This window comes from Nerophis ophidion, linkage group LG13 (genome assembly GCF_033978795.1).
Source record: "Nerophis ophidion isolate RoL-2023_Sa linkage group LG13, RoL_Noph_v1.0, whole genome shotgun sequence".
In the NCBI taxonomy this organism is placed as follows: domain Eukaryota; kingdom Metazoa; phylum Chordata; class Actinopteri; order Syngnathiformes; family Syngnathidae; genus Nerophis; species Nerophis ophidion.
Window position 1 is genome coordinate 54,207,679 of NC_084623.1, and position 11,465 is coordinate 54,219,143.

The 11,465-nt window shown below is 36.9% G+C and overlaps 1 protein-coding gene across 2 annotated transcripts in view; it reads right to left on the minus strand.

The window, feature by feature from the left end:
* Window positions 1-9,170: 9,170 nt before the first annotated feature.
* Window positions 9,171-11,465, minus strand: part of vps53 (VPS53 subunit of GARP complex) — a 123,786-nt gene continuing 121,491 nt past the window's right edge. For both annotated transcript variants that reach the window (XM_061919223.1, XM_061919222.1), the window contains exon 22: window positions 9,171-9,765. In XM_061919223.1, coding sequence (XP_061775207.1) covers window positions 9,598-9,765 — 168 coding nt within the window. In that variant the 3' untranslated portion in view covers window positions 9,171-9,597. The remainder of the gene's footprint in view (window positions 9,766-11,465) is intronic.

Here is an 11,465-nt window from a genome sequence, read left to right on the forward strand (position 1 = left end):
CAGCAGTGCGCAGTTGTTTTATTTTGAAAATACCATTGAAAAATAAATATTTTCCTTTTGGAACAATAATTAATTCCTAAACAATTTTTTTACTTGTACAGTTCATACAACATGTCAGCAGAAAAAGAAAAAAAAACCCGAAGCAAAAACAGATGTTTTCTCATATTCCGACACCGGAAATGCAATCAGAACCGGAAATTGCTACAAAGTCAAGCCCGTGATCTGGCCTGCGGGAAAAACAAAACAGTAAGGCGTTGTATCCAAAGTTTATGTATATAAAAAACATATTCATACGATCGTCTGCTCTTTTTTAATGCAGGGTTCTACAGTACACTTTATTTTCTCCGCATTGCAGAGCGCAGTTGTTTTTTTTTAATTAGCGTTACTTTTATTTTGAAAACACCATTGAAAAATAAATATTTTCCTTTTGGAGTGTCGAAGAACAATAACTAATTCCTAAACAAGTTTTTTTTGTTTTTTTACTTGTATAGTTCATACAACAAGCCAGCAGAAACTAAAAAAAAAAATGAAGCAGAAACATGTTTGCTTAGATTCCGTCACCGGAAATGCAATCAGAACCGGAAATTGTTACAAAGTCAAGCCCGTGAACTGGCCTGCGGGAAAAAAAAAAACAGTGGGGCGTTGTATCCAAAGTTTATGTATATAAAAAACATATTTATATGATCGTCTGCTCTTTTTTGTTGGAGTTCAACAGTACATTTTATTTTCTCCGCATGGCAGTGCGCAGTTGTTGCTTTTTTTAAGCGTTTATTTTTATTTTCAATTACAGAAACTTATATTGAAAATAAAAAAAATCATTTTAGAGTGTCGAAGAACAATAATTAATTCATAAACAAGTTTGTTTTCCCTTGTACAGTTCATACAACAAGCAGCAGAAACCAAAAATAACAACAAATGTAACCGGAACCGGAAATTGCTCCAAAATCAGTGAACTGGCCTGCAGGAATTAAAAAAAGTGTGGCGTTGTATCCTAAGTTTATGTATTAAAAACAAATTAAAATGATCATTTGGTCTCTCTGGCGCAAGATACAAGAAAACGCTTCATTTTTTTCTCTAAATGACCAACTTCTGTTTCAGGTGTCGAAATAATGAAAAAAAAGGCGAAAAAAAAGCTAGTTTTTGGTGCTTTTTTGTTTCAGTTTACTGGTTATTTTTCTTACGTTAACTATAAAATAATTTAATCTTTACTTTAAAAACAAAAAAGTAAAATATATTGTTTTTCCACACAAATAGAACACTGTTTTAAGTTGTGTTTCAAAATAAAATTCCAAACCAACTGCTTTTGCATTTCAGTTGTATTTTTCGTATTTCAAAACAAAAGCCAGGTACGTTTTTTGTATTTAAAATGAAATTCAAATACATTGACTGTATTCCAATTCCCATTTATTAAACACAAATATAATTGACACAAAAAATAATGAAAAATTAAAGCTGCAAGTAGCGATGGACCCGTTCACCCATTCAACATATCTTTACCTGCACATTGCCTCCCTTCCCTGCATCCTGGGGTCACACCGATGCTTCTTTCATTCACCCATACACGCTGGTGCTTCCTGCCATCACCCAGACATCATATCTTTACCTGCACATTACCTACCTTCTCTGTATCCTGGTGTCAAACTGCTGCCTCCTTCTTTCACCCAGTCAACATATCTTTACCCGCACATTACCTACCTTCTCTGCATTGTGTGGTCACGCTGGTGCTTCCTGCTTTTAAGCGGCCATCTTGAGACGGCAGCAGCGCAGCAGTTCTTTGAAGGCTCGTAAATTCTAAACCGGAGCTGTTAGAAAAACTCTTTCATCAACTTTTAATCATAAGGGTTCAATCTCTTTCCTGCGCGAGTTTGAAGCCGACACAACAAACGCGCTCGGAGGAGATAATGTTTGAAAAAAGGTGACAGGTTTTTACAAAACTTTTGTGTTGAAAGGGTATTTGCCAACTTCCTTGTTGCTTTTTGCTGAAGAATGTAAATGATAAATGTAGGTCTAAGTGAGACCTACATAGAGGTTTTCGTTTCATGTCTCAATGGCACCCCTACTGGAAGTTACAAGCAGTTTTGTCTGTGTTTTCTTCCTAGGAGCAGTTTTGTCTGTGTTTTATTCCTAGGAGGTGCTAGAGCGCAATTTTGAGCTTTGGGGTTTTTTTTTTTCTTAGATCGCAATTTTCGCCAGTCCTGATGTGTGTGTCCAATTTGGTGAGTTTTGAAGTATATTAAGGGGGTCAAATTACACCTCGAAGAGGCAAAAATGACATTTTTTTTAGGAAACATTTGTTTTAAAGGGGTTTTTGCCAACTTCCTGTTGATTTTTGCAGAAGGATGTGAGAGTATGAAATATAGGTCTAAGTCAGACCTACATAGAGGTTTTTGTTTCATGTCTCTACGACATTCCTAATGGAAGTTACAAGCAGTTTTGTCTGTTTTTTCCTAGGGGGCGCTAGAGTGCAATTTTGAGCTTTGGGTTTTTTTTTTTTCTTAGATCGCAATTTTCGCCAGTCCTGATGTGTGTGTCCAATTCGGTGAGTTTTGAAGTATATTAAGGGGGTCAAATTACACCTCGAAGAGGCAAAAATGACATTTTTTTAGGAAACATTTGTTTTAAAGGGGTTTTTGCCAACTTCCTGTTGATTTTTGCGGAAGGATGTAAATGATATATGTAGGTCTAAGTGAGACCTACATAGAGGTTTCTGTTTCATGTCTCTACGACATCCCTACCGGAAGTTACAAGCAGTTTTGTCTGTGTTTTCTTCCTAGGAGCAGTTTTGTCTGTGTTTTATTCCTAGGGGGCGCTAGAGCGCAATTTTGAGCTTTGGGGTTGTTGTTTTTTTTCCTAGACCGCAATTTTTGCCAGTCCTGATGTGTGTGTCCAGTTTGGTGAGTTTTGAAGCATTTTAAGGGGGTCAAATTACAGCTCAAAGAGGCAAAAATGAAATTTTTTTTTAGGAAACTTTTGTTTTGAAGGGGTTTTTGCCAACTTCCTGCTGATTTTTGCAGAAGGATGTAAATGATATATGTAGGTCTAAGTGAGACCTACATAGAGGTTTTTGTTTCATGTCTCAACGGCATCCCTACTGGAAGTTACAAGCAGTTTTGTCTGTGTTTTCTTCCTAGGAGCAGTTTTGTCTGTGTTTTATTCCTAGGAGGTGCTAGAGCGCAATTTTGAGCTTTGGGGTTGTTTTTTTTTCTTAGATCGCAATTTTCGCCAGTCCTGATGTGTGTGTCCAATTCGGTGAGTTTTGAAGTATATTAAGGGGGTCAAATTACACCTCGAAGAGGCAAAAATGACATTTTTTTTAGGAAACTTTTGTTTTAAAGGGGTTTTTGCCAACTTCCTGTTGATTTTTGCAGAAGGATGTAAATGATATATGTAGGTCTAAGTGAGACCTACATAGAGGTTTTTGTTTCATGTCTCTACGACATCCCTACCGGAAGTTACAAGCAGTTTTGTCTGTGTTTTCTTCCTAGGAGCTGTTTTGTCTGTGTTTTATTCCTAGGGGGCGCTAGAGCGCAATTTTGAGCTTTGTTTTTTTTTTTTTTTTTTCCTAGATCGCAATTTTTGCCAGTCCTGATGTGTGTGTCCAGTTTGGTGAGTTTTGAAGCATTTTAAGGGGGTCGAATTACAGCTCAAAGAGGCAAAAATGACATTTTTTTTAGGAAACTTTTGTTTTGAAGGGGTTTTTGCCAACTTCCTGTTGATTTTTGCTGAAGGATGTGAGAGTATGAAATCTAGGTCAAAGTCAGACCTATATAGAGGTTTTTGTTTCATGTCTCTACGACATTCCTAATGGAAGTTACACGCAGGTTTGTCTGTTTTTTCCTAGGAGGCGCTAGAGCGCAATTTTGAGTTTTGGTTTTTTGATTAGATCGCAATTTTCGCCAGTCCTGATGTGAGTTTTGAAGCATGTTAAGGGGGTCAAATTACAGCTCAAAGAGGCAAAAATGAATTTTTTTTAGGAAACTTTTGTTTTGAAGGGGTTTTTGCCAACTTCCTGTTGATTTTTGCAGAAGGATGTGAGAGTATGAAATATAGGTCTAAGTCAGACCTACATAGAGGTTTTTGTTTCATGTCTCTACGACATTCCTAATGGAAGTTACAAGCAGGTTTGTCTGTTTTTTCCTAGGGGGCGCTAGAGCGCAATTTTGAGTTTTGGTTTTTTGATTAGATGGCAATTTTTGCCAGTCCTGATGTGAGTTTTGAAGCATGTTAAGGGGGTCAAATTACAGCTCAAAGAGGCGGCGGAATAATAATAATAATAACAAAACATTACAAATACAATAGGGTCCTCTGTCCCAAAGGGACATTCGGTCCCTAAAAAGACCCAGATCCACTTAGATTGTGTTATGTCAGGGGTGTCAAACTCAAATACAGAGTGGGCCAAAATTTAAAACTGAACAAAGCCGCGGGCCAAGGTTGAACAAATTAACCAATAGGGGACCCAAACAAGTTTTGCATCGAACAAGCAAAGCTTATATACAGTAACTTTATAGTGACATGCAAAATCGAGTTTCAAATAATAATAATAAAAAAATATCAATGGCATATCAAATAAAATTTAAATACAAATTTAATGCCTCTTTTCTATTTGCAGCCTTCTGAGGTAAATATCAAAATTTACTGTAGCGTCCCGAAAGAGTTAGTGCTGCAAGGGATTCTGGGTATTTGTTCTGTTGTGTTTATGTTATGTTACAGTGCAGATGTTCTCCCGAAATGTGTTTGTCATTCTTGTCTGGTGTGAGTTCACAGTGTGGCGCATATTTGTAACAGTGTTAAAAGTTGTTTATACGGCCACCCTCAGGGTGACCTGTATGGCTGTTGACCAAGTATGCCTTGCATTCACTTATGTGTGTGTAGTGGCCGCATATATTAAGCGAGTGGGCCTGCATGCTGTTTGTATGGAGGAGATGCGGACGTGATGACAGGTTGTAGAGAATGCTAAAGGCCCTCAATATTGTTGTCCTGGTGGAAATCGGGAGAATGCTTGTCCTGGGAGATTTTCGGGAGGGGAGGTGAACTTCGGGCGGATTGGCAAGTTTGAGTAATTGCGGTGTTACAGCGGCACCGCTGCTGTGTAATAACGGCGGGCCAGCTATAATTTTAATTTGATATTGCCTCGAGGGCCAAATTAAATTACACGGCGGGCCAAATATGGCCTGCGGGCCAGAGTTTGACACCCATGGGTTATGTGTATTTAATTTTGTAAACAGGCTTTAAAAAAATGCTTTATTTCCACATTCCAACTTGTGTGGGCGGTCGCTATTCACAGCAATTTCCAAACAATAAGTCCAGTCACAGGATTATTTATGATGCGGGCGATGGACCTCAGGTACTCGTTCTGGGCGAGCAGCTTGAGACGGATGCTCCCATCTCCCTGACGACCATGTTTCTATGGCGACCTCACACTGAGGGACATCACGACGTGGAATATACTCGCCATATACTCGCTTGTTGTTGACAGCATGTCTACTGTTGGTGTTCTTCTATGCTTCAATTGTCAGCACTCATTTTGTTTTTGTTTTTTTTAGAAAACATCAACCTACACAGGGTGTTGACATCAAAATGTTTGACGTAAGACAGAAAAAGAAAAAAAATCCATCCAAATAAAATGGCAGCTCATAAGTTTACGGTAAAACCTAGTTTTTTTTTTAAATATATTTTTTTACTTTAAATTACTGTAAATTTGAAAAACAGTACCATTTACGTTTTTATGCAAAACATTTTTGAAATGTGACGGTTTTAATTTTTTTTATACTGCAATACTGTAAATGGAGACATGTTACTGTAAATTCTGGCAAATAAAAATAAAAATTTACTTTTACAGTGCATTACTGTAAATTTATAAAACAGTAACATTGCTGTTTTTATGGAAAAATGCCATTTTTTTTAAACTTTAAAATCTACTATTTTTTTTATATAATGGAAACAAGTTACTGTAATTTCTGGCGACTAAAATCCATAAAATCTAAGGTCGATTTCACAGTGCATTACTGTAAATTTGTTATTTTTATACATTTTTAAACTTTGAAATCTACAAAAAATTGTTATATTGCATTACTGTAAATGTAAACAAGTTACTGTAAATTCTGGCGACTAAAATCCATAAAATCTAAGGTCGATTTCACAGTGCATTACTGTAAATTTGTTATTTTTATACATTTTTAAACTTTGAAATCTACAAAAATTTTTTATATTGCATTACTGTAAATGTAAACAAGTTACTGTAAATTCTGGCGACTAAAATCCATAAAATCTAAGGTCGATTTTACAGTGCATTACTGTAAATGGAAAAAAGTAGTACTAATGTTATTTTTATCAATTTTTAAACTTTGAAATCTACAAAAAAAATGTATATTGCAGTACTGTAAATGGAAACAAGTTACTGTAAATTCTGGTGACTTAAATCCATAAAATATATGGCTGATTTTACAGTGCATTACTGTAAATGGAAAAAAATAGTACCAATGTTATTTTCTAAATTTTTTAACTTTGAAATCTATTTTTTTTTATATTGCATTACTGTAAACGGAAACAAGTTACCGTAAATTATGGCGACTAAAATCCATAAAATATATGGCCGATTTTACAGTGCATTACTGTAAATGGAATTAAAATAGCACTAATGTTATTTTCTAAATGTTTTAACTTTGAAATATAACTTTTTTTTTTTATATTGCATTACTGTAAATAGAAACAAGTTACTGTAAATTCTGGTGACTAAAATCCATAAAATCCATGGTCGATTTTACAGTGCATTACTGTAAATGGAAATAAAATAGCACTGTTATTTTCTAAATTTTTTAACTTTGAAATCTACTATTTTGTTTACATTGCATTACTGTAAATGGAAACAAGTTACTGTAAATTCTGGCGACTAAAATCCATAAAATCTAAGGTCGATTTCTCAGTGCATTACTGTAAATGGAAAAAAATAGTACTAATGTTATTTAAACATTTTTTAACTTTGAAATCTACAATTTTTTTTATATTGCATTACTGTAAATGGAAACAAGTTACTGTAAATTATGGCGACTAAAATCCATAAAATCTATGGCCGATTTTACAGTGCATTACTGTAAATGGAATTAAAATAGCACTAATGTTATTTTCAAAATGTTTTAACTTTGAAATCTAATATCTTTTTTATATTGCATTACTGTAAATAGAAAAAAGTTACTGTAAATTCTGGCAACTAAAATCCATAAAATCCATGGTTGATTTTACAGTGCATTACTGTAAATGGAAAAAAATAGTATTGTTATTTTTATACATTTTTAAACTTTGAAATCTACCAAAAAAATTATATTGCGTTACTGTAAATGTAAACAAGTTACTGTAAATGGAAACAAGTTACTGTAAATTATGGCGACTAAAATCCATAAAATCTATGGCTGATTTTACAGTGCATTACTGTAAATGGAAATAAAATAGCACTAATGTTATTTTGTAAATGTTTTAACTTTGAAATCTACTATCTTTTTTTATATTGCATTACTGTAAATGGAAACAAGTTACTGTCAATTCTGGTGACTAAAATCCATAAAATCTAAGGTCTCTTTCACAGTGCATTACTGTAAATGGAAAAAAATAGTATTAATGTTATTTTTATACATTTTTAAACTTTGAAATCTACAAAACATTTTTATATTGCATTACTGTAAATGGAAACAAGTTACTGTAAATTTTGGTGACTTAAATCCATAAAATCAATGGCTGATTTTACAGTGCATTACTGTAAATGGAATTAAAATAGCACTAATGTTATTTTCAAAATGTTTTAACTTTGAAATCTACTATTTTGTTTACATTGCATTACTGTAAACGGAAACAAGTTACTGTAAATTATGGCGACTAAAATCCATAAAATCTATGGCCGATTTTACAGTGCATTACTGTAAATGGAATTAAAATAGCACTAATGTTATTTTCTAAATGTTTTAACTTTGAAATCTACTATTTTGTTTACATTGCATTACTGTAAATTATGGCGACTAAAATCCATAAAATATACGGCCGATTTTACAGTGCATTACTGTAAATGGAAAAAAATGGTACTAATGTTATTTTCAAAATTTTTAAACTTTGAAATCTACTATTTTTTTTTTATATTGCAGTACTGTAAATGGAAACAAGTTACTGTAAATTCTGGTGAATAAAATCCATAACATCTATGGAAGATTTTACAGTGCATTACTGTAAATGGAAAAAAATGGTACTAATGTTATTTTCAAAAATGTTTAACTTTGAAATCTACTGACATTTTTTTTTCTATATTGCATTACTGTGAATGGAAACAAGTTACTGAAATTCTGGTGACTAAAATCCACAAAATTTATGGACGATTTCACAGTGCATTACTGTAAATGGAATTAAAATGGTACTAATGTTATTTTCTAAAATTTTTGACTTTGAAATCTACTGACAATTCTTTTTTATATTGCATTACAGTAAATGGAAACAAATTATTGTAAATTCTGGTGACTAAAATTCATAAAATCTATGGACAATTTCAGAGTGCATTACTGTAAATGAAAAAAAAAAGGGTATTAATGTTACTTTGTAATTTTTTTTACTTTGAAATCTACTGACTATTTTTTACATATTGCATTACTGTAAATGTAAACAAGTTACTGTAAATTCTGGTGACTTAAGTCCATAAAATCTATGGACAATTTCACAGTGCATTTGTCCATTGACTTTTAGTCATTTCCCAACCAATATTCTACAATAGAAGTACATTGAAACAACATGCTTTTTGACCACATTTAATCAATTTTGGGTTGTGATGTTAATTTGACCATTGAATTTTTCTTATTTCCCAACCATAATTCTACAACACAAGTACAACCTTGAAAGAACCTGCTTTTTGACGACGTTTAATCAACGTTGGGTCCTGACATTGACAGGACCATTGAATATCGGAAATTTCCCAAGCAACGTTAGACACCAACGTTGTCTCAGTTTAAAAACACAACTATTATGCAACATTTTGTCAAAGTCAGTACGTAAGCACACTTAAGTCAAATCAAGGTTGTTTCAATGGGTGTTGCCTGCATGCAGCACACGACGTGCTCGAGTGGAGACAAAACTCGGTTCCGCTGATCAAAGTTTCGAACAATGTCTACTCCGTCTTTCAATCAATCGACCACAAGGTGTCACAGGTGTCATGTGGCAATCTTTAATTGTTACGTCGCATAACAACAACAAACTATTCTGGTTCCCAAAGGAAGGAATGTGTCAGTGAAAGTGGATACATTGCAATAAATAAGCAATCATACTTCCCCTCTCAATTCTACAGTCATTCAGAGCACCGGTTAAGTGTTATTTTCTTCTCCTCCTAAATTTAAGTGATAGAATTAAGAACGAGCATTACCAGAAAGCTGGGAAAATTGCAGCGATAAAGGAACATTAAGTATGTAGCAACGGCAAATAACCGCAGAGGAAGTTTCTTCATAGCTTAGCATGATCAACCGTTTACGTTCCCGACTTCAGTCGTTAGTTATTGTCCAGCACGAGAACCGAACTGGCTGCGTGAAGCAAAACAAAAAAAAAAAGTGGCATGCTGTCCTACCCTGTGCGCACTCACAGTCTCTTCTTGATGAGTTTCTCCAGTTTGCGTATGCGTGACGACTCCTGCTCGGGGGTGGGGGCGCTGAATGACAATCCGCCGCCGTCGGACCCGGAGGGCGGCGTCGGTAACCTCTGCCTGAAGAGCTCCAGCATGCTGCTCTGCTCGCCGCGTTTTAAGCCCTGAACACACACGCAGGGAGAGGATTGAGGAAATAACTCGTGGATTTGTTTTGTGTGAAGATGACGAGTGCACAAAAAGACGCCGAGTCAAAGTGTGTGAGCGACGGGAGGAAAAGCTCAGCTCGATATAAGACGACGGGTCATTTCCAGACTTACGTGTACAAACCCCGTTTCCATGTGAGTTGGGAATTTGTGTTAGATGTAAATATAAACAGAATACATCCATCCATCCATCCATTTTCTACCGCTTATTCCCTGATTTGCAAATCCTTTTCAACCCATATTCAGTTGAATGCACTCCAAAGACAACATATTTGATGTTCAAACTCAAACAATTTTTTTTTTTTGCAAATAATAATTAACTTAGAATTTCATGGCTGCAACACGTGCCAAAGTAGTTGGGAAAGGGCATGTTCACCACTGTGTTACATCACCTTTTCTATTAACAACACTCAATAAACGTTTGGGAACTGAGGAAACTAATTGTTGAAGCTTTGAAATTTACCGGTCGATCTACGTTCCCATCCTCACCTATGGTCATGAGCTTTGGGTCATGACCGAAAGGATAAGATCACGGGTACAAGCGGCCGAAATGAGTTTCCTCCGCCGTGTGGCGGGGCTCTCCCTTAGAGATAGGGCGAGAAGCTCTGCCATCCGGGAGGAACTCAAAGTAAAGCCGCTGCTCCTCCACATCGAGAGGAGCCAGATGAGGTGGTTCGGGCATCTGGTCAGAATACCACCCGAACGCCTTCCTAGGGAGGTGTTTAGGGCACGTCCAACCGGTAGGAGGCCACGGGGAAGACCCAGGACACGTTGGGAAGACTATGTCTCCCGGCTGGCCTGGGAACGCCTCGGGATCCCCCGGGAAGAGCTAGACGAAATGGCTGGGGAGAGGGAAGTCTGGGTTTCCCTGCTTAGGCTGTTGCCCCCGCGACCCGACCTCGGATAAGCGGAAGATGATGGATGGATGGATGGAAACTAATTGTTGAAGCTTTGAAAGTGGGGACGGCGTGGCAAAGTTGGTCCGATGACCATGGATGAAGTACTGGCTGTCCAGAGTCGAGACCCAGGATGGACCGCTCGTCGGGACCCAGGATGAACCGCTCGCCTGTATCGATTGGGGACATCTCTACGCTGCTGATCCGCCTCCGCTTGAGATGGTCTCCTGTGGACGGGACTCTCGCTGCTGTCTTGGATCCGCTTTGGACTGAACTCTCGCGGCTGTGTTGGAGCCACTATGGATTGAACTTTCACAGTATCATGTTAGACCCGCTCGACATCCATTGCTTTCGGTCCCCTAGAGGGGGGGGGGGGGGGGGGGGTTGCCCACATCTGAGGTCCTCTCCAAGGTTTCTCATAGTCAGCATTGTCACTGGCGTCCCACTGGATGTGAATTCTCCCTGCCCACTGGTTGTGAGTTTTCCTTGCCCTTTTGTGGGTTCTTCCGAGGATGTTGTAGTCGTAATGATTTGTGCAGTCCTTTGAGACATTTGTGATTTGGGGCTATATAAATAAACATTGATTGATTGATTGATTGATTGGTAGAGTGGTTGTGCCAGCAATCAGAGGGTGATTGGTTCAATCCCAACATTCTACCATCCTAGTCACGTACGTTGTGTCCTTGGGCAAGACACTTCACCCTTGCTCCTGATGGGTCCTGGTGAGCGCCTTGCATGGCAGCTCCCGCCGTCAGTGTGTGA